This window comes from Portunus trituberculatus, chromosome 48 (genome assembly GCF_017591435.1).
Source record: "Portunus trituberculatus isolate SZX2019 chromosome 48, ASM1759143v1, whole genome shotgun sequence".
Lineage (NCBI taxonomy): Eukaryota > Metazoa > Arthropoda > Malacostraca > Decapoda > Portunidae > Portunus > Portunus trituberculatus.
The window spans coordinates 158,425-182,421 of record NC_059302.1 but is presented as its reverse complement, the minus strand read 5'-3'; the positions used below and the strand labels follow the sequence as shown (position 1 = coordinate 182,421).

The following is a 23,997-nucleotide window of genomic DNA, read 5'->3' as shown; positions in this document are numbered from 1 at the left end:
TTTTTTTCACTCCTTCTCCTCCTCCTCCTCCTCCTCCTCTTTCGTCTTTTGGTTCCTCCCTATATAATTACAGGTATTCGCAATGATGTGTATTCTCTCTCTCTCTCTCTCTCTCTCTCTCTCTCTCTCTCTCTCTCTCTCTCTCTCTCTCTCTCTCTCTCTCTCTCTCTCTCTCTCTCTCTCTCTCATGCATTATATTATTTCCTGTTTCTGTTCCTCTTCATTATTTTTCTCAACATTCATTTCTATCTTGCCAGTTTTCCTTTCTTTCCCCGCTCTCTTCTCTTCTTTCCTCTCCCTTTCCGTGCTCTCTCTCTCTCTCTCTCTCTCTCTCTCTCTCTCTCTCTCTCTCTCTCTCTCTCTCTCTCTCTCTCTCCCCATTTTCTATACGGTCAAAAGTTCAACACAAACCATGAATCGCGAAGTATTATTATCTCAATCTCAAACCTACACACTATTCCCCTTCCCCAACCTCCTGTCTCTCTCTCCCTCTCTCTCCCTGTCTCACTGCTCCCGTCTCCACCACCATCATCTCCTCCTGCTCGTTTGCCTCCCACCGTCCCCCTCAGCCCACTCGGCACACTCCCACCCACACTACACAACGCTCTCGCCCACCTAGCTGAGAGGACGTGTGTACGCCTCTCAGTTCCTCTCTCTGCAGCGGTAACAGACGTGTTGGTTGGCTGCGGCTGACTGTGCGTGCGTGCGTGCGTGTGCGAGTGCGTGTCCGTTGCTTGTCATTACTGTGCTTGCTTCTCTGACCTGCTCTCCTCGCAAAGTCCAAGTTGCTGCGCCGGGGGAGAGGAGCTGGTGGCACTGGTAATGGACTTCTGTGGCTGCTTTCAATAAACTTCATTCAAGCTTTGATTAGTTTGTCTTCGTGTCTCTCGGTGGTTGTGACTGGCTGTTATTGTGGTGGTGGTTGTTGTGAGTGGTGGTGCCTCCCCGTGACTTCAACACACACAGACGCTCACACGGATTGCAACCTTTGTGCATTGTGAGGGAGTTTCAATTGGGAAAGTTTGGAAGACAGAAAAAGAGAAACAGAACTGAAGTAGTGTCAGGAGGTATAGAATTATCTCAACCACCCACGACCTCCTCACCCCGTCACCCTCGTCACTCCATCAACCAATTGCAGTCCATTTCCCTCCCTGTGCTCCTCTCACGCCCCCTAGTCTTACCATGGGCACCAGAAACCTCCCCCCGAAGGCGTGGATGCTGGGGGCGTCACCTGAGCTCCCCGCCACACAGGTGAGTAAAGAGATGTACCTGTGTGTGATTGACTATGGTTGGCTGGCTTATTGACCGATCGACCGACTGACTGGCAAGGAGGCTGGCTGGCTGTGATGTTTAACTGAATGGTTGGTTGGTTGGTTGGATGGTTAGTTAGCTATGTAGATCTCTGACTACCCAAACTAGCCACCTGACTCACTGACTGATTCGCTGACCAGCTTCCTCATTGACTGGCGTAATTAAGTTTCTAATAGACTTGTGATAAGACTGACTGACTGACTCACTGACTCACTCACTCACTCACTAATCCTTTCCTATGCTCATTCCTTCCTTCCTTTCCCTTCATGTCTTTCCTCTCTCGTTCATATATTACACCTATTCACTCACTCACTCATTCATCTCCACTCTCAATTATCTTCTTCACCTGGACGTTCACTCACCCCCACCCCCCTCACACCCTTCTTTCCTCCCTCCTTAACCTTCTTTCCCTGCCTCCTTATCTCCTTTCGTGGCGACACATTCACCCTGACACCTTCACCCTGACACCTATTCCTCACCCTGACTCACACTGCACCTGTTGACCTCTTCACCTTCCTCCCCCCATCCCCACCCCCCGAAGCGTACACCTGTCCTAGAAACCGGTGTGCTGCGGTGTCACTCGGTCTTTAATTAGTGGAAGTGTCACCTGGTTAGCGCGTGACTGGCGGAAAATTAATTGGTGTGGAAAAAGTAGCTGTTTTTATTATTTTTTTTCATTTTTTTTTTTTAGCAGTGGAAGAAATTGTCTCTCTAGTTATCCCTGTGTCTGTGTGTGTGTGTGTGTGTGTGTGTGTGTGTGTGTGTGTGTGTGTGTGTGTGTGTGTGTGTGTGTGTGTGTGTGTGTGTGTGTGTGTGTGTGTGTGTGTGTGTATTTTCAACTTTTCCATATTTGTCAAGGATGTGTTTGTTTATTAAGCATTATTAGTGAGTGTTCTTGCTTTCCTCTCTCTCTCTCTCTCTCTCTCTCTCTCTCTCTCTCTCTCTCTCTCTCTCTCTCTCTCTCTCTCTCTCTCTCTCTCTCTCTCTCTCTCTCTCTCTCTCTCTCTCTCTCTCTCTCTCTCTCTCTCTCTCTCTCTCTCTCTCTCTCTCTCTCTCTCTCTCTCTCTCTCTCTGTCAAAATATACAATACACAAAATTATTACGTACACTTTCTCTACTTTCAAGCAAATCAATCCATGAGCAGCTTGTCTTGTATCTTTCTCTTCTTTCTCTAATAAATCACGTGACAGCAGGTGTTCGAGAGAGACAGGTGGGAACAAGTGGAGGGAAGAGTGTGCAAGATTGAGTGTGAAACTAATTGTGGTGATAGTAGTGGCGATGGTGGCTGCAATGGTGGTGATGGTGGCTGGCGGAAATGGTGGTGGTGGTGATGGTGGTTTTAAGGCACAAAAGGAGGACGTCGACTCAATGAAAGCTGCATGGTACTATTAACTTTACTAAGACCCATATAAGTGTAAGTGTTTGTGTGTATTTGCTGGTATTAGTTCATGTTTAGTAGTGATGGTGGTGTTTTGGGATTCACTGTTGTAAAGTGAATTGCTTCTATCCCATTACAAGTGAGGTCTGTCAGCTTTGTTAATTAAAGGAAAAATTTATGAAAGCAGGTATTTGAGAGATTAATATTATGAGAAAATCAGAAAAGTAAGGATATTTTGTGAGCCTTTACTAAGAAAATGGTTTCACATAGAGGATGGAAAGGAAATGAGGGAATAAATATCTTCTTGAAAAACTTTATACTGAGAGAAAAAAAATGTCTTGAAACCGCTTTATTATTTTGAAGATTAAGAAGAGGAAAGCGTTAAGTTATTGTCCTTTTCAAGATCAGGAATACAATGCAGAAGTGTAAATTTCTGCAGCGGTGCCATTGTAGTAACCAAACCTTCATTATCACACTCATCATTTGTTGACATGCATTGTGTCAGTCTCAGTGTTGCTTTTTATTCCATTACCTTCTTTTGCCAATTCCAGGATGATCGTTTCTTCGTTTTTGTTTGACAGGAAAAGAATTTGATCTGTCATTGTAATTCTCTCTCTCTCTCTCTCTCTCTCTCTCTCTCTCTCTCTCTCTCTCTCTCTCTCTCTCTCTCTCTGGGACACACTTCCTCACCCTTCAGTTCCCCTACTTTTCTTCCTCCCTACACTTCGTCACCTAATTTCTCCCCTCGCCCTCCCTCTCCCTTCGTCCGTGCCTCTCCCTGCTTCTCCCTACCCCTCTCTCCCCTCGTAACTTTCCCACCTCTTCCCTGCTCCCCTTGCAACTGTCACTCGGCGCACCACTAAAGCTGTACATGGCGCACACGAGTCTGTTTTTGTATGGTTATGGGATTAATTTTTACGTTGATTGAGTTATGGCGGCGAGAGAATGAGGTCATATTGCGCCCGGTGGGGTTATGGGGTTACTTAATCGTTTGTTCACTCGCTCACTCACTCACTCAATATAACCACTTATTTTTTAAAGGGTTATGGTTACTATGATATAATACGGTTGGTTTTTTTTATTTTATTTTCATCTTGGTTCTTTTTGTCGGTAGTATTGAAAAAAGAATAAAAAGAAGGAAAAGTAATGTATTGAAGAGAAACGACTCATGATTTCAGAGCTCGCGAGGAAATATTCACGCATTATCTTGGAATGTTTCTCTTATTTTTTTTTTTTCAGTCGGAGCTTTCACCAGTGATTTTTGCTCCCTTTTTTTTATATATATAACTGATGATTTTGGGTGTATTTTTTTGCATTATTCCGCTAACTTGTGTAAAAAAATTGTTTACCTGTAGAATCAATGCAAATTAAGTACTTCAGGATTAATAAGTAAATGAAACACACACACACACACACACACACACACACACACACACACACACACCTTCAGCACGTGACGCTTTCAAATTTTCAAATGCTGGCGGGGAAGAGGTCGGCGCCTGAAGTGGAGGTTAGAGTAGGGAGGGAGAAAATGGGCGGGGCGGGTAATGGTGGAGGCGAGGAAGAGATGTGGGTGTGGCGGGGGTGTGGAGGCTGTGGTGGAGGGTAGATGGGGGATGGGAAACGAGAAAAAGCTTAGGGAATGGGTGAGGGAAGCAAGGAAGGGTTGTTAGGATGCGATAGGGGAGAGGGAGGGGAAGGTACATGTTAGGAAGCTGGTAGGGGTGTGTCGGGGGGGTGGGGATGGAGGGGAGGTAGGCCGGTTGTGGAGTGTGGGTGGAATAGCGAAGACTGACTCCACTTAATAATCTCCACATGGGTTCGTTACTTCTCAAATTACGTTCCAATCCTTTAATGGAAACGTAATAAGCGATCAAGCGATAGATAGAACACGAGTAATTGATTTCGTTGTACACCGGAGCAGGTATTGGGTGTAATTAGCGAGGTTAGGAGAGCGCAAGGTCGTTATAGCGGGGCTGCGGTGATGCCTGATGTGGTAGTGATGGTGGTGGTAGTAGTGGTAGTGATGGTGGTAGTGGTAGTGGTGGTGTTGCTGGCGGTTATATCATTTCGCTTCGTTTCGTTATTTCTTCCCTATTTGCATTCCTGTGTGTTAGAATGTCGAGGGAGTGAAGTGGTTTTGTGAGGCGTGTGTGTCGTGTTAAACGTTTCCTTTTCTTCTATTATGAGATCTATTGTGACCTTGAGACCTTGAGGAGATGCGAGGAGGAGGAGGAGGAGGAAGAGGAGGAGGAGAAGGAGGAACGGAGACGAGAGAAAGAGAGAGAGAGAGAGAGAGAGAGAGAGAGAGAGAGAAGAGCAAGCAGGTAACCGTTTGTGTCGGATGAATACTATATGTGATCACACGCTGCGTCTGACGAGGAGTGTGTAATGCATTAGTGTGTGTGTGTGTGTGTGTGTGTGTGTGTGTGTGCTTAAGTAGAGAAGTAACGTTTGTTTCAACGGTCATGAGGGCCATCTGTGAGGCAGTCATTCAGTATCTCTCTCTCTCTCTCTCTCTCTCTCTCTCTCTCTCTCTCTCTCTCTCTCTCTCTCATACCGAACATAATTATCTCCAATACCAATCATCTCCATCACTATTATCAATTTCAACAACAATACCACTACCACCACCACCACCACCACCACCACCACCAGACGTGCCTTCAAAACTGGCTCCGTTGCCGCCGCCGTGACTTGAGAGGGTCAGGGTGTTCATCGTGCCGGCGGTGGTGGTGATGGTGGCGGCAGCGGCGGCGGCGGTGGCGACGGCGTGGACTCGTGTTAGCGGTGGTGAGCAGCTGCAGAAGTGGAACGAGTGCGGTGGTGGAGGGAGGAGGAGCAAGAAGAAGAGGTGGAGGAGGAGGAGGAGGAGATGGGGGTAGGAGGTAGTCAGTAATAGTAGTAGTAGTAGTAGTAGTAGTAATATAGTGACTTCTGCAGACGGCCACTGTTACATCCTCCTCCTCCTCCTCCTACTCCATTACTCTCTCATCTATCTCCATTCTTCTATTTCTTCTTTTCCCTCATTCCTTAAATCCTGTAATCATTTTACTGGCGCGCACGCGGGCGAGAGAGAGAGAGAGAGAGAGAGAGAGAGAGAGAGAGTGGGGAGGAGGGACCCATTTCGTCGTTCAACTGTTTGTGTGGCTGCAGCAGGTACGGATGTATGTAACTACTGCTGTAATGGCTAACGTACTTTGAACACACACACACACACACACACACACACACACACACACACACACACAGAGAGAGAGAGAGAGAGAGAGAGAGATGCACATTCAAAACAGAAACTGGTGTGACCTTGAAAGATAAAACCTTGCCGTAAGGGGTAAGAGCAAGGACGACACCTCTCCCTCTCTTCCACTCCCTCTTCCTCTCTCCCTCTCCCTGCTTCCTTCCTGTCACACTCCACCCTCTCACCTGTCTTTCTCTCCTGTCTTTCTCTCTCCTGTCACTTCAACATCACTTCTTAGGCATCGCTATTTACTCTCTCTCTCTCTCTCTCTCTCTCTCTCTCTCTCTCTCTCTCTCTCTCTCTCTCTCTCTCTCTCTCTCTCTATTTATTATTGGGTTACTCTCCTTTTTATCCTTTTCTCTCTTTTTTTTACCTTTTATTGTATTATTTCCCTTCCTTCCTTTATCGAATCTCTCTTTCTTCATCACCCTTATAAATATTTTTTCTTTCCTTTCTCCTGTTGTGTTACCTCATTATTTGCTTCCTTCATTGTTTGGCCTCTTACTTCCCTTCTCACATTATCTCTCCCTTCCTTCCTTCTTTCCTTTCTTCCTTTCTCTTTTCAATCTTCCCCTTCCTATTTCACTTCATGATCTAACGTGGCGTAATCTTCCCTTTCCAAATACTTCCTCCTTTTCCTCCTCCTCCTCCTCCTCCTCCTCCTCCTCCTCCTCCTCCTCCTCCTCCTCCTCCTCTTCCTTCTCCTCCTAATCCTCCTCCTCCTCCTCCTCCTCCTGAAAAAGCCATGAGGAGAAGGATGTTGACAATTAATGATCGACAACACGTCATATGTACATTCATTTCCATCACTTAGCAGCTTCCTGTAGAGAGAGAGAGAGAGAGAGGCTTTTGTCTTTGGTTGACAATTATCGTTATATGTACTTGCTATCAAAAATATCGTTGTTACTCCTTGTGCAAGTTATTTTTCTCTTCTACTACTACTACTACTACTACTACTACTACTACTACTACTACTACTACTACTAGTACTACTACTACTACTAGTACCATCACCACCACCATTTGTTACTAGTATCACCACTACCTTTACTACTTTTACTACTACTACTACTTCTACTACTACTACTACTACTACTACTACTACTACTACTACTACTACTACTACTACTACCACCACCATCACCACCATCAACAACAACAACATTTCTGCTACTACCACCACCACTACCACTACCTTTATTACTACTACTACTACTACTACTACTACTACTACTACTACTACTACTACTACCAACACCACACCAATAACAACAACAACAACAACAACAACACCTGCCACAATACTAACAATAAGAGTGGTGATAATAATAACATGAATGCCAATAATTAATAACGATAACAAGTAAACAGGAAGTGAGCGAATCTGGAGTTTCCTTCCAAGACAATGTCGGGGAAATACAGTCTTCTTCTGTCGCTCGTGTGTGAAATTAGCAAGATTGGTGGAAAGAATTATCAAACTCTGATCTATCTATTTACGATAACAAGTTTTTTTAACTGAACTTTCTCCTTTTTATCTTCCGTCCATCTCTCTCTCTCTCTCTCTCTCTCTCTCTCTCTCTCTCTCTCTCTCTCTCTCTCTCTCTCTCTCTCTCTCTCTGACGCTCTCAAGATTTAAATTCCATTCCATAATTTTCTCACTTCCTTTCCTCCTTTTCGTCTTCCTTTTCTCTCTCTTTCTCCTTCCTTCCTCTCTCTACCAGGCATTCCATCAATACTTTCTCTCTCTCTCTCTCTCTCTCTCTCTCTCTCTCTCTCTCTCTCTCTCTCTCTCTCTCTCTGGTATATAAATAATTAGTGTTTGCAGGAGTCCACCTTTCAATGTTTTTATATATATACGTACTTTCTTTTCCGGTTGATTGACACGTTTTTCCTCTCGTATCGTTCTTGTTTTGGCGTTTGTGGGTTTGATCTTTTCCATTTTTGTTGGCAACTTTTATTATTATTTTCTTGATTTTTTTTTTCTTAGTGTTACATTTACATTTATCAGAGAAAGTTGATATTTTGTTTTGTTTTTTTTTTTTTCTTCAAGATTGATTTTTCTTTTGATTTGAGAATTTGATTTTTGTCAGTGGTCATTTCAGAGAGAGAGAGAGAGAGAGAGAGAGAGAGAGAGAGAGAGAGTGTGTGTGTGTGTGTGTGTGTGTGTGTAATTCATCTCGGTCGTCTGCTGGTCACCCAGCCAGTCTTCCCCATTACGGAGCGAGCTCAGAGCTCATAGACCGATCTTCGGGTAGGACTGAGACCACATCAACACACAACACACACCGGGAAAGCGAGGCCACAACCCCTCGAGTTACATCCCGTACCTATTAACTGCTAGGTGAACAGGGGCCACACATTTAGAGGCTTGCCCATTGGCCTCGTCGCTTTCCGGGACTAGAACTCGGGACTCTCGATTGTGAGTCGAGCGTGCTTACCACTACACTACGCGGTGTGTGTGTGTGTGTGTGTGTGTGTGTGTGTGTGTGTGTGTGTGTGTGTTTGTATGTGTTTGTGTATGTCTGTGTTTGTCTATGTATGTGCGTGTGTGTGTCTGTCTCTTCAGAAACGTCAGGTTGCGTATCCGCCTCCCTTGCGGTAAGTAACTCTGGTCATGATGGCATTACACGATCTTTACATTCAGCTTTCTATTATTCAATGTTCATGTCGAGGTAAACTGACTCTTCTTACTAAATATCGTCACTATATCGCCTCTCAACTTGCCGTAACATCTTATGACGCAATATTTTAGTTTGTGTGTGTGTGTGTGTGTGTGTGTTGGGAAGAGAGCCATAAGGCGCCATATGACCTCATTGTTGCTGGTTTTTAGCTTTATGATCTTAATTTCTAACTATTGTTATTTTCAAGCTGTTCTCCTTTATTTTCTTCCTCATTCAAATTACTCCTCCTCCTCTTCCTCTTCCTCCTCCTGTTCCTCTTCCTCCTCCTCCTCCTTCTCCTCCTCTTCCTCCTCCTCCTCCTCCTCCTCCTCCTCCTCTTCCTCCTCCTTTTCCTCCTCCTCCTCTTCCTCTTACTCCTCCTCCTCCTCCTCCTTCTCCTCCTCCTCCTCCTCCTCTTCCTGCGTGGAATGAAAATTGGTGTGACTGCTAAGTAAGGATGTTGGTTATTGAAATGAGAATGGTTATACCCCCCCCCCCTCTCTCTCTCTCTCTCTCTCTCTCTCTCTCTCTCTCTTTTATGGCAATCACATATAGCGTAGTCACTCCTTGCCCGTAGATAGTTTTCTCTGGTGTGCGGCTCCCTCCGTTTTCTATAACTGACGCATTGAGGGTGTGCACTGAGTTTGACTTCCAGATATACGTATCATAGTTGGCCCTCACTGTTGGCAATACGTTTCGTTTTCTTTCATGCATTTATTCACTATAAGGGAAAGACATTTGGTTATGCATTTGCCTTTCTTTCATCTCCAGTTATGAGTCTATTTTTCTTTTGGTATCTTTAAAACATTTCTTTCGTGTTTTTTTACTTATATTTACTTTTTTTTTCTCTTTGATTCTTCCCTCCTCTATCTTTTAAAACTTTCCTTATAGTTTACCATACTTAATTCTGTCTTCCATTCTCCTTTATGCTTTTCTTCTATGCTTTCCTTCTTTTTCTCCTCTCCTTGACTGGCCAGCGTACCACCACCACCACCACAATCACAACCATTGCCACCTTCTCTGTCTCTCTCTCTCTCTTCTCGTCCACGTTTCTAGATACCCACAGCTAATCACTCTTTTCTCACACCTTCCCTCATCTGGTCACTTCATCAGCCGCTTCCTTCACTCCCTCTGTCGGTCTCTCCTTCACCCTCCTCCACTATATTGAAGTTATAGGAGAGGAGCTTTCCCTACCATCTCTACACCACAACCACTCCTCCTCCTCCTCCTCCTCCTCCTCCTCCTCCTCCAATATGAGATCTAGAAGGGGAGAAGGTTGTGAGTTGTGGGAAAAATTAAGCTCATCTTCCCACGTCAAGTTTAGGTGTTCGTAGAAAGTACTTGAGACTAAAAGGTGTGAAAATTGTTGTTGTTAGTGCACCCTCGTAGAAACTCACTCTCTCTCTCTCTCTCTCTCTCTCTCTCTCTCTCTCTCTCTCTCTCTCTCTCTCTCTCTGTGGAATTTCTTCTCTCAAGGTGTGTAATGTTGTTAAAATTTGCTGCTGCTGGTGGTGTTGTCTTTATTATTGCTGTTGTTTTTTTATTCTTTTCTTTCTATTTTCTTTTTCTTTCTCTCTTTTCTCTTTCCTTCATTTCGTTTCGTCTTTTTTTCTGCCATCATCACCAACACCCTTCATCTTACCTCACTTTCCCTTACTGTTTACATTTACACTCCTATTATCAATCAATCTCTGTCACCGTCTCTATTATCTTCATCACCTCTCATGTTATCATAGTACATAGCTCCACCATGCTTAGTTGAACACCACCACCACCACCACCATCACCACCTCCTCTCTTCACTGCATCGCTTCATCTTAGTCACCCGTTCAGCTACTCAAATCACACGGCCGTACTGTAAATCAATCTGGTCCGCTGTCTAGCCCCTTCACGCCTGTCACATCACGCTCGGTCACACATGTTCACCAGACAACAGCCTCTCTATTTGTCACTGGCGGCGCCTTTACATGTGTGGCTGTTAGTCTTGAGTTGTGAGAGGTTGAGAGGAGGAGGAGGAGTTGGGGAGAGAGGGAGAGACAGAGGGAGAGGGAGAGGAAGGGAGGGAGAGGGAAGGGGGAGAGGGAGAGAGAGAGGAAGATGGAGAGAGAGAGAGAGAGAGAGAGAGAGAGAGAGAGAGAGAGAGAGAGAGAGAGAGAGAGAGAGAGAGAGAGAGAGAGAGAGAGAGAGAGAGAGAGAGAGAGAGAGAGAGAGAGAGAGAGAGAGAGAGAGAGAGAGAGAGAGATTAGTTGGTTGGTTGCTCTTAAAATAGTTGAGTCTACCCTTTCATTGTATTGAGTCCGTTTTCTTTGTTCCTCTTCATGTCAAGATTTTCTCCTACCTGCGTATTTTCTCGATCCTTCTCTTCGTTCACACTATCAAGGAAACCAAGCATCCATTCATACCCTTTCTTACTTACGCATTCATTCAACACAAGTAGGATTGTGGCCGGACACCTTGCTACTGTCGGAGTGTGAGGAGGAAGACATAGAGGAGGATGACAATGGATTACCGAGGATCACAAGGGCTGAACAGACAATAGACACACTGGCTCTGGCTAAGCTGGTCTACTTCACTGGTTGATTTATGGCGCCGCAGCAAAAGAATCACAGTATATTTGGTTTAATAGAGTAGGTTGAGTTAATGGATTGAAAGGATAGTATAACACAAGGCTGGAAGAGAAGAAGGAGAAGACAAGGAGTAAAAGGCTGAACACAAGGCTGCAGAGAGGAGGAGAAGGGAAGAAGAAGAAGAAGAAGAAGAAGAAGAAGAAGAAGAAGAAGAAGAAGAAGAAGAAAGAAAAAGAAGACGACGAGTAGGAGTAAAAAGGCTGAACACAAGGCTGAAAATAGGAGGAGGAAGAAAGAAGAAAAAAAGAAGAAGAAAAGGAGAAAGATGAAGAAGAAGAAGAATAGAATAGAAATAGTATGAAGCAGTACAACACAAGAGGAGGAGGAGGAGGAGGAGGAGGAGAAGGAGAAGAAGAAAAAGAGGAAGAAGACAAACGAAGTTCAAACGGCAACACACCCTGAGGTCCTTAATAGACTTTAGCAATTATTCTACGTTTACTATCACTGGGAGAGACGAAATGGCATAGGTATATAGAAGAATGATCCTCACTCGTCCCCTGCTCTATCTCAGCTCTCCCGCTACTGCAGCATAGTGACCCAAACAACACCAGGAGAAGAAAGAAGAGAAGGAGGAAGAGTTTTGGTGTTAATGCCTAGGATTGTGCCTGCCGGGGAAGTTAAGGTCACGAAGGTCACACCACACAGTAAAAGGAGAAAGGAAGAGGCAAAAAAGACGTAGGAATTTGATAGAAAGTGAGAAAGAGGAGGAGGAGGAGGAGGAGGAGGAGGAACCATCTGGCCAACTCAACTGTTTCCGCCCATCAGTCATGCGCTTCCATATTACCACCACCACCACCACCACTACTACTACTACTACTACTACTACTACTACTACTATTTGTTCTTTCTTTGCGTTATTCTTCGTGTTTTTCTTCTGTCTTTTTCTCCTAACCTTGCATTTGTTCCTCTTTGATCATCGTCGTATTTTCTACTTGCGGAATAAGTTGATAGTGTTTCTTCATTCCACGAGTGTCTTACGTGGTGCTCAGGTGTACTTGAGACTAATTAGTGTGTTTTTTGTGTTTCAGGTGAGTGTTGCAGCCGCGGAAAGGACGGTGGGCTCAAAGGGAAGGTAAAGTGTGTGTGTGTGTGTGTGTGTGTGTGTGTGTGTGTGTGTGTGTGTGTGTGTGTGTGTGTGTGTGTGTGTGTGTGTGTGTGTGTGTGTGTGTATTCACTTTACATAAATTACTTTCTTGTATATCATATGTTTTTTTTTTTTTTTTGTCTGTTATGATTTGTTCAGTGTTATTAGTGTCATTGTATAATTTAAGTCATCATCATCGCCATCGTTGTTATCATTACCGGCATTATCATTGTTGTTGCCGTTAGCGTCTTTCTTATATCTGTAAACGTTAATTACTCTTCGTTTCTCTTTTCTTAATTAACTTTCATTCCTTCTTCCACTCATTCATTCGTTTCCTTGTCTTTCTTTTCTTTCTCATATTTCATTCTCTTCTTTTTTATCTTTTTTATCTTTTTTTCCTTCTCTCCTCTTCTCTTCTCGCCTCTCCTCTCCTTTACTCGTTTCTTCCTTCTTGCTCTTCTTTTTTACTTTTTTTTTTACTCCTCTCGTCTTCTCTCCTCGCCTCTTCTCTCTTCGTCCTCCTGACACGAGTAATTACCACCAACACCAGTAGTTTCTCATGAGCCGGTGTCTTGCTGATCGAGTCTCACACCACCAACACACTGCAGCCTCCATTCCTCTCTCCTGATACAGCTTTCACGAACATTACTCCTTCTAATTCTTTAATTGCAAATCTTCCCTTCTCCTTCCACTCACATCCTTCTTTTGCCGCCCCTAATCTCCATATAACTTTTCCCACGCCTAGAGAGACTGACACTGATACTGTTTGAGATTCATAACAATATACATAGCAATATACAAAGGATGGAAAGTTTGTCAATGTCAGTTTCCAGTCAGTATATGCAGTTTTTCAAAGCTGTTGTGAAAATATGAAGAGATGTTTCAAACTGGTTATGTATTTAAGAAAGTTTGACAAAGAGTAACGAAAAGGAGTAATTGGTGTGGATTGTCACTGAAGATAAGTTTGGAAATAAAAAAGGTTGTCAAATAGTTCCTCGAAAAAGGTATGTAGGTTAGGGAAGTTTTTGAAGAAAGTAGACCAAGTGTGTGTTTGTGTGTGTCTCGGTGTTTGTCTATGTGTGTGTGATTTTCTTTGCTGTGTGTGACTGATGTTATCGGTGAATTATGTTAAGCAAAATGGTGTTCGTCGTTTTTTTCCTTCGGTTTTAGCTCTTCTAGTATTCATTTAGGCACTTTCTTTTCATCATTTGGGGAGGATTCAGACAACCTCAAAATCTCTTTATCAAATCTACCTGTTTTTAATACTAATTCAGCTGAAGATCGATGGTTTAGAGATTCTTGTTTTCCTTTGAGTGCATTCTACATTTCCTTTAGTAGAATGTGAGCACTCTACTTTCTGACCCAAGTGTGTTAATTAGCGATTGACTTTTCTTTTTATTTAGATTATCTTTAATTATTTTGGTTGCCAGCTTGAGGTTTTTGTAGTCCTTGATCTCGGTCATACTATATTTGCTTCTAATTACTTTATGATTTTAGGCCAAAACCAGTTTCTCCGGTTCACTTCGCAGGCCTTGGCCTATTTCCATTCTTGGCCAAGCTGGGGATAAATAAATAAATAAATAAAAAAGAAAGAGGGAGAAAGACAGGCCAAGACATCTAATTTGGAAACTGAAAACTAGAAACCAGACACACAGCTTCAGCGAAAGTCTCAGGAGAAGCGAACACGAAGGCGAGATATGAAAGAATACATGTAAAGATAAGATAAGAAACAGGAAGGCTTCAAACTGGTCAGGATGTTATTAGCTTCCATCTTTTTTTTTCGGTGTGTGTGTGTGTGTGTGTGTGTGTGTGTGTGTGTGTGTGTGTGTGTGTGTGTGTGTGTGTGTGTGTGTGTGTGTGTGTGTGTGTGTATGTCTTCTTTTGCTGGTCATTAGTTTTCACTTGATTGTAAGACTGGAAAACTTTCTTCCTAACTCGCACATGCAGATCCTGAGAGAGAGAGAGAGAGAGAGAGAGAGAGAGAGAGAGAGAGAGAGAGAGAGAGAGAGAGAGAGAGAGAGAGAGAGAGAGAGAGAGTATATATTTAATCTACAAGTAAGAGAAAGAGATTTGTGAGTTAGAGATGCGAGAGAGATAAAGGAATATTGCGTGAAGGAATGACGGAGGAAGAAGAGGAGGAGGAAGCAAAGGAATGCAAAGTAAGTAGATTTCTTCGTCTCTTGTTCCATTGTCTCCTCCATTCATTCTTTATTTTCTTCATCCCTTCCTCTTTCCTATCCAATTTGGTTATCTGCTATTCTGTTGTCTTTTATTTCTTTTCCTTCTCTTCCCTTTCTTTTTCTTATGTTTCTCCTACCAACTCTTTTCTTCCAATTTCTTTCAGTTCCTTCTCTATTCTCTCTTCTCGCTTCGAAATTTCGTCATTCTCTCTTCCTTACTTAGCCTGTCCCTTCCCTTCTCATCTTCTCCCTTCCTTCTCATCCCTTCCCTTCCCTTCCCTTCCCTTCCTTTCCCTTCCCTTTCCCTCCCTTCGCAATTAAAAGACCTGCAACACACACACACACACACACACACACACACACACACACACACACACACACACACACACACACACACACACACACACACACACACACACACTTTCTCCTCCCCGACCCAACACTGTCTAGACTTTCCCTGTGAGGAGGAGGAGGAGGGAGGAGGAGCGTACCTGCTACTTTAGCCTGAAGGAAGGGTAGGGGTGTAGACGAGGGAGAGTGTAAGGTGAAAGGGAGAAGGGCGTGTAGATGAGGGACTGCTGGGAAGGCCTTTGGTTATGAGCTAAAGGACAGGGAAATGAGAAGAGGAAGAAAAATATAGGTAGAAATACGTATGACGAAAGGAATAAAGGAAACAAAAATAAGAAGGTTATGTTTTTTTTTTGTACATTGATTTGGTTGAGCCGAAAGACAGAGGGAGAAATACGAAGGAAGGAGAGGAGATACTGGAACACAGGAGCTGAAAACTATTGCTCGCTTTGAGAGAAATATGGGAAAAAAAAATCTCAGTTAAAAATGAGTTTGAGAATTTAGGGAAACAGAAAGATTAAGAAGGAACAGGCTTACTTACTGATGTGAAGAGAAAGAGAGAGAGAGAGAGAGAGAGAGAGAGAGAGAGAGAGAGAGAGAGAGAGAGAGAGAGAGAGAGAGAGAGAAAGGAGAAAGAAGCAGGGAGGGACAGGAAGGGAGGGAATTGAAGAAGGAAGAGGAAGACTGAAAGAAAAAATGGAGGAGGAGAGATTTTGAAGATGGAAATGGATAAAACATAAAGGAATTAGAAAAAAAAAAACACTGAAAGAGGTTGAGTGAAGTTAGAATTGGAGTAACAAGAGAAAGAGCGATTTTAAAAGAAAGATGGCATAGAAGAAGAGAAGGAGAGAAAAGAAGTGACGAAGGGAGAAAAGATAATGGAAAGGAGTAACAAATGAAAGTAGAATAAATAGGGATGATAGTTAATGGAGGGATGTTAAAAAGAAGATGGTAAGAGATTGAGAGAAAAGGACTAAGGGAGGGAGAGGAGACAATGGAAAGGAGTAACAAGTGAAGGTAAGGATGAATAAGGAAGATGGTTAATAAAGAGCGATTTTAAAAGGAAGATAGTGTAGAGATTGGTTGTGGAGAAGATGGTCAGTGGTTGTGGTCATTTTGTCGATTACCTTTTTATTTTTTTCCCTCCCTTTCACTTTCCTACCATGAAATTATGCAAACCTTATTGTTCTTGTTTTTTTTTTGTTGTTGTTGTTTTGTTGCTGATATTGTTGTTTTTATTTCTTGATATATTTCGTTCTTGTATTTTTGTTGTTCTTGTTTTTTTCTGCTTTTTTTGTTTTGTTATTTTTGTTCTTGTTGCTTTTTTTGTTGATGTTCTTTTGTTCTGGTGCTTTTCTTTTAATTTATTGTTACTTCTTTTTCATTTTTTTTTCCACTGTTCTTGTTTCTTTGTTGTTCATTTTGTTTGTGAGTTGCTGCTGCTTCTTCTGTTGTTGTTATTATTGCTGTTGCTCTTGTTGTTGGTGTTGTTATAGTTGCTGCTGTTGTTGTTTTCTCTAGTTATCTGTATGAATGAAGCCACTCTTTCTCTTGTTTACTTTACATGCCGCCCCGCCTTGCTCCTCCCCCCCCGTCCCGCTCTGCCCCGCACCTCATTACTCCAGGCTATGATGCTTGACCGTCAGCTTGTGCAGGAGAGAAACTAGTGTGAAAACTTTCTCTTCGGGAAAAGTACGCATCCCTCGAACTTGAAGGTGGTGGTGGTGGTGGTGGTGGTGGTGGTGGTGGAGGTAGTGATCGTGTTGTTGTTGTTGTTGGTGGTGGTGGTGGTGGTGGTAGTGGTGGTTGTAGTGGTTGTGGTGGAGGTAGTGATCGTGTTGTTGTTGTTGTTGTTGTTGTTGGTGGTGGTGGTGGTAGTAATGATGGTGGTGGTGATATTGCTTTTATTGGAGTCTTGTTATTGCTGTTGTTTTTGTTGTTGTTGTTGGTGGTGGTGGTAGTGGTGATGTTTGTATTGCGGTGGTGGTGTTGGTCGTGTTGTTGTTATTGTTGTGGTGGTGGTGGTGGTGTTGGTGTAGTGACGGTGGTGGTGGTGGTGGTGTATTCCTTAGTGTTTGTCTGTGGCGCGTTAGTTCAGTGGGTGTTACGATGCACTCTCACTGGGAATGGATTGTGCGGTGTTGTGTCACGGAAAGGAGAGGAGACGAGTGGTGATGGAAAGTGCTTCTCTGTAACTCGTGCTGGTGATATTGTGAGAAAAAGAAAATTGAAGACAGTGATTAGAGACAAGACTTCCGTTATGCGCTTACGTTAACAAGATAACCAAATTAATTATGAACTCTGAATTATTGTCGCTCCACTGTTTTTATCTTGTATTGCTTCAATTTTTTCTTTTTGTCTATATATTTCACTTTTCTTCATTACAGTTTCATTACATATTTGGAAATTTCTATTGGTTTATATTGTACTTCCCCCGATTTTGTTATTATTATTATTATTATTATTATTATTATTATTAGTAGTAGTAGTAGTAGTAGTAGTAGTAGTAGTAGTAGTATGCTATTTTATTTTCCTTCATTACATTTTGCGTACATTTACTCTCCAATAGTCTTTATATCTTATCATTTATTTAGGTTTGTAATGCATTTTGAACTTTTCCTCTTCTGTTTTCATTATGTCTTCATTTCTCGTTGTTTTTCCTGGAGAGACGTCACCTCCAGCCAGCCCTCCCCCCTCGCGGCTCGGCGTCAGCTGCTACACTTCCCTCACAAGCATCGTCCCGTCTTGACTTTCACAGAGATATATGTTTTTTTTTTTTTCCAAACAACATCCGGCCCTCTCAGCATCACAGCCAGCCAGCCAACCGGACACTCGTCTCAGCTTTTCCACTTTCCTTTGACTCGAAATGCTTGAAGAGAGTATCACAACACCTCGGGGGCTAACTTGGCGTGGACCGAACAGTAATTTTTCTCTTTATTTTTTTCTGATCTTCTTTCCTTTTTCATAGTGTTCGTTTCTTTGTTTTCTTTAGTTGTCTGTATTTCTCTTTTCTTTTCTTTTATTCATTATTTCACCGTTTTCTTCTTTGATTTCCTTTTTGTTTTGTTTTTCTTTTCTTCCCTTTTCCTTCGTTATCAATTATTTTTCCCTTCCTTACTATATTTTCTTCCTTTTACTTTCTTCCTTATAATGTGGCATTTTTTTTTTTTTTTTTTTTTTTTTAATGGAGGAGTGTCCGTTCAGCTTTCCACAGTTTTTGTAGCCCATGGTCAGACGTTAAGAGGAAAAGAAATGGACCAGCTTCATCTACAGGTCCCCTCAGATATAGGATCTTATACTCTTACTTATAGAGAGCCGTGTCGCCCCTCTTTACAGTGCACGTGCTCGTAAACTCAATCCCAGCTCGCTCTATTCCATACCTTCAATGGCTTTCACTCTCCTTGACGTCCATCTACGAGCATGCGTCTTTCCGATATACCAGTAACCAGCGCTTAACTATCTCTCCATCACTCACTTTGTAAATCTTCCCCCTTCTACCTGTCGCTGTTTGTCATATCTTTATCACTTGTTTTTATCAGTCTCTCTCTCACACCTTTCCCTTCTCATTTACCTTTCACTTATCTGTTGTGTCCATCGTTTCTTTCCCTCTTTGCCTCTCATTATGTATTTGCCTATCACTTCTTTTAATCATCTTCCTTTTCCGCGTTTACCTTTCACTTCTTGTTGCGTGTTTGTCATCTCCGTAAAGCATTCTCACAAATTAGGATTACTTAGCAACTTCTGTTTTGTGTGTGTGTTTCTTTTTTCACTCCATTCTCTTTTTAGTTTTGGTATTTTTCTTTTTTTTCTCCTCATAATAAGTAAATGTTGCGTAAATGTCAATGAATTTATAATACCACTGCTATAATAACAAACACAATAACAACAGTAACCACAATTACTACTACTACTACTACTATTTCTGCTATTACTACAACGACGACAATAATAATGAGATAACAGTTTCATTAAAATCCGTGACTGAATCTTGCTGAGCGCTGCGACGTTAGGCGACCTTGAGAAAAAACGTCACTTGCCACTATTGCAATGTTTGAGAATAATTACATTACCGCAATGCGTCCAAAGGTTACACACACACACACACACACACACACACACACCGGCCCGGTAGCTCAGTGGTTGGAGCGCTGGCTTCACAAGCCAGAGGACCGGGGTTCGATTCCCCGGCCGGGTGGAGATATTTGGGTGTGTCTCCTTTCACGTGTAGCCCCTGTTCACCTAGCAGTGAGTAGGTACGGGATGTAAATTGAGGAGTTGTGACCTTGTTGTCCCGGTGTGTGGTGTGTGCCTGGTCTCAGGCCTATCCGAAGATCGGAAATAATGAGCTCTGAGCTCGTTCCGTAGGGTAACGTCTGGCTGTCTCGTCAGAGACTGCAGCAGATCAAACAGTGAACACACACACACACACACAGATCGTCATCGTCTCCTGCTCATCGTCTTGGGAATCTTACCCACAAAACCTAACTGGAGATATTTTGTTCATCTGTTATTGTTTTACTCCCCCCTCATCCTTCTCTCCCTACACCCATACCCTGCCATCCTCAAGCTTACCTTCCCTCCCTCCTTCCCTTTAATCCCTTCACCACACTAGCTCACAGCGGGAAGGGGAGGGTAGGGAAGACATCGCGCTACTGACGGCGATGGTGTGGTTTTTGTGTGGTGACTGCTCGCTCTAGTGGTCTCGTTACCCAGGGCGGTTCTCACGTACAGTCGCCTTGTCTTCATGCTCGGTGGTGCCTTGCTGACGGAGGCGAGGGAGGAGGTGAAGGGGTGCCGCAGTGAAAGACCGCAGAATGTTGCTAGTAATTCGCGAGTTATCTGGAAGAGAAAGTGATTGATTGATTTAAAACATCGTAAATTTTTGACCATATGGCGGCTTGAAGGAAGGAGGCTCTACTTTAAAGGAAGAGAAGAGTAAGGAAGAGATGTTTTAGAAGGATTTTATAGATAGGAGTCACGTTGTGGGATGCTGTGTGTATAAAAGGGAAGAGAAAGAGTATGGTGTATGAGGTAAAGGGAGTGGTGTTGATTAATTATGTGTCTGGTAATGAGTATAGGGTAGATAGATACAATAAAGGGAAAATCTCGCTATAGGAAAATATGAAAGGAAGATGAGAGTTCGGATGTGTTTTTCAATCATTTTCTTTGTTTTTCTTTTACTGCTACTATTACTACTACTATTACTACTTCTTATACTTCTACTACTACTACTACTGCTAATACTACTACTACTAATAATAATAATAATAATAATAATAGTAATAATAGTAATAGTAATAATAATAATATCTCCACCACTACTACTACTACTACTGTTACTACTACTACTACTACTACTACTACTACTACTACTACTACTACTACTACTACTACTACTACTACTACTGCTACTACTGCTACTGCTGCTACTACTACTACTACTACTACTACTAGCACCACCACCACCACCACCACCACCACCACCACTACCACTACCACTACCACTACTACTACTACTACCACCACTACCACTACCACCACTACTATTACCACCACCACCACCACCACCACCACCATCATTACTACTACTACTACTACTACTACTACTACTACTACTACTACTACTACTACTACTACTACTACTATAACGACACTACTGTAGACAGGTATATAATTTGTGTAACGACCTCGTCCATAAAGAGGAAGAGAGAGCTGGGTCGTGAGGGAAGAAGGGAAGGAAGGAAGGAAGGTAGGAAGGTAGGAAGGAAGAGACGAAAAGGAGGGAACAAAGAGAGGAAAAACACCGGCTTTCAATTTTCCCATTACATTTGTCACGGCTTGAAACGCTCAAGTTAAAGGAACAGAATGAGAAGAAATAAATAAAAAGAATAGGGTAGATATTTTCTTTTCTCTTCTTTGGAGGAGGAACAGGAGGAAATGAAATAACAAAGAAAACGAAAGGCAAAGCGAAGTAATGCGAGTTATGTGCGGGGGAACTCTTCTAGAAAAGCGAACTGAAAGAAAAAACTCACGGAAAAAAAAAAACTATTGGAATTGATACCATTGATAGATACGTAATAGAAAGAAAATACAGCCAGGTGAACGTAATAGAAGTAATAAGTGGAAATATATATATCTAAAACACTTTAAGTTACCGGCTGAAAGTGAAGAAAGTTGACAGCATGACTTCAGAGAGAGAGAGAAAAAAAAAAGAGAAAGAAATTGGAAACTAACGAGTATATTTAGAGCACTTAATATTATTAGATGAAATTCCAGAAAGATAAGAGAATATACTTCGAGAGTAAAAAAAAAACACAAAACAAATAGGAAGCTGATGCTTACTTGTACATTAAGAGCAAGATTACTGGCAGAAGATGCAGAAAGATAGCAGAGAGTAGCTTGAGAGAGAAGAGAAAGACAGAAAACAGATAGAGAGAAGAGAAGACTTTGAAAACTGAAGTAACAGATAGGAAACTGATGCTCACTAGTACATCAAAAACAAAATTACTGACAAAAGATGCAGAAAGAGATTAGAGTGTAACTTGAGATAGAAGAGGGAGACAGAGAAGAAATAGAAGAAGAGAAGCCATTGGAAACCGAAGTAACACATAGGAAACTAATACTTTTTAGTACATTAGAACAGAATTACTGACAAAAGATGCAGTAAGATAACAGAGAGTAGCTTGAGAGAAAAGAAAACGAGAGAAAAGAGATAAAGAGAAGAAACATTGGAGTAACAGCTAGAAAACTGAAGCTTATTAGTACATTAAGAACAAGATTATTGGCAGAAGATGCAGAAAGATACCAGAGTGTAGTTTGAGAGACAAAAGAAAGACAGAAGAAGACAGAGAGAAGAAGAGGCATTGGAAACTGAAGTAACCGCATTCTCTCTATTGAAAGCCTCGTGTTCTGAAGAAGAGAGAAGAGAAACACCAGGTACACGAGGAAACGAGACCGTCAATGCGTTTTTTCCCACACACTGCATTGGAAAAAGACGAAACACTGCTCCCACTTACTCTCCAACCCCTTGAGTTCATTTCTTGCCGCCGTTATTCATTCATTGTTAGGGGGAAAGATGAAGGCGGGAGGGTGGTGGGGAGAAGGAGAGAGGAGAGAGGGGTAGATAGTGCAGTAATCGGTGCTATGCTTTTGGTGGTGAGCCGAATACCGCACCTGGGGAGAGAGGGCGTGGTGGAGAGAAGTGAGAGGGTGGATGTGTGTGGAGGCGGTGGTTAGTCAGGTGATTATAGGTAAACAAGCTTGCGGAATCTACCTGCTTTCATTTATCTCATCATTAGAAGTATTCACACACACACACACACACACACACACACACACACACACACACACACACACACACACACACACACACACACACACATTTTCAGTCATACACGTGTAGAGAGAGAGAGAGAGAGAGAGAGAGAGTGGTGACTAGGATGAGTAATATAGAATTCCCCCACGCACCATCATGACAAAAAAATATATGGTGGCAGTGGTGGGATTGAAAGCTTTGCATACCAGCAGTCAGTCCATTAGAAAAAATAAACAAATGGTAACAATGAAACAAAATTGAAAAGAAAAAATCACACATAGCAATGACTAAAACACTGGACTAATAGATAAGAGGAATAAATAAGTTTGATAAGAATGATAAGAAAGAAAGCCATGAACGTTTATGTCTCTTTCCTTAGATTTGAAGGAGGTTGTAAGAGAGAGAGAGAGAGAGAGAGAGAGAGAGAGAGAGAGAGAGAAAGTTAGTAGTACCCCAATAGATGCCCAGCCAACTACTACCTCCACCTTTCCACTTCAGTGAATCTGCTGAGTTTCTGCCATCATCCATCTACTGCTTCATCCCTTCTCTTGTATTCCTTCCTTATAATTTATTTTCTCCTTATCCCCATTCTTTGTTTCTCTTTACCACTCACTACTGACTTTCTTTTCTCTCTTAGCCTTATTCTTAACTTCCTTTCCTTCATCACTCACTGTTAACTTTCTTTTCTCTTTTAACCCTCATCGTAAACTTCTCTTTTTTCTCCACTTTCAGGTAACATCTCTTCTTTTCCTCTCGTTTCAGCTCATTTTTTTTTTTTTTTACACTTACTGCTGACGTCCTGTTATCCTCTTATTCTCACTCATAACTTTTCTCTCTTCTACATTAACTGCTAATATATTTCTCCTCTCTTACACTCAATTTTCACTTGCTTTCCTATCTTATTTTCTCTTCTATTTTCCTCTTACGCTCTCCTAATTTGCTGTTTCTTCTCTTCCATTCATTCATAACTATTCTCTATCTTCTTCGCTTCTTCTTTAAGTTTAATCTTCTCCTTTCACCATCCCTAAGCCTCCCTTCCTATATATTCCTCCTTATACATTAATTTCATTCTCTCCCTCTTTGTTGCGGTGTCTTAACGTAATCAGACAATCTCACCTGTCTATTGGTACTTGATTACGCGGTTTACCAGTGCAAGGACCTTGTTACCTTATTGCAAAGGTTAATATTTGCACGATTCGCTAATAACCTGCTTGTCATCGCATCTCGCGGCTGTGTTTATTGTTCTTTGTGTGCGTACGTCTGTCTGTGTGGTTAGTTTCGTCAGTTTTTTTGTGATTTATGTTACGCCTGATGTGTGTGTGTGTGTGTGTGTGTGTGTGTGTGTGTGTGTGTGTGTGTGTGTGTGTGTGTGTGTGTGTGTGTGTGTGTGTGTGTGTGTGTGTGTATTTCTTGTCTTTCCTTTTTTCTCCTTTAATTCCATATTTTTATTTTAAAGCAGCTGTGAAAGTTGAACCGATTTTCCTAATGATGTTTTGTTGTCATGTTTTTTTCCTGTTAAAGTATAGAAATCTTTTTTTTCCAGGAGCGAGTCTTTGTCTGTCTGTCTTTCTGTCTGTCTGTCTGTCTGTCTATTTGTCTATTTGTCTATCATTCTCTCTCTCTCTCTCTCTCTCTCTCTCTCTCTCTCTCTCTCTCTCTCTCTCTCTCTCTCTCTCTCTCTCTCTCTCTCTCTCTCTCTCTCTCTCTCTCTCTCTCTCTCTCTCTCTCTCTCTCTCTCTCTCTCTCTCTCTCTCTCTCTCTCTCTCTCTCTCTCTCTCTCTCTCTCTCTCTCTCTCTCTCTCTCTCTCTCTCTCTCTCTCTCTCTCTCTCTCTCTCTCTCTCTCTTTTTTTTT

General features: G+C 42.3%; 1 protein-coding gene across 2 annotated transcripts in view; it reads left to right on the top strand.

Moving 5' to 3' along the window:
* Positions 1–604: 604 nt before the first annotated feature.
* LOC123498474 (proteoglycan 4-like) overlaps positions 605–23,997 on the top strand; it is a 167,576-nt gene continuing 144,183 nt past the window's right edge. Inside the window, exon 1 of one of the 2 annotated variants that reach the window (XM_045245578.1) lies at positions 605–1,251. In XM_045245578.1, coding sequence (XP_045101513.1) covers positions 1,183–1,251 — 69 coding nt within the window. In that variant the 5' untranslated portion in view covers positions 605–1,182. Of the gene's footprint in view, positions 1,252–12,248; positions 12,290–23,997 lie in introns of those variants that run through there. The other variant, XM_045245584.1, reaches the window with a different exon arrangement.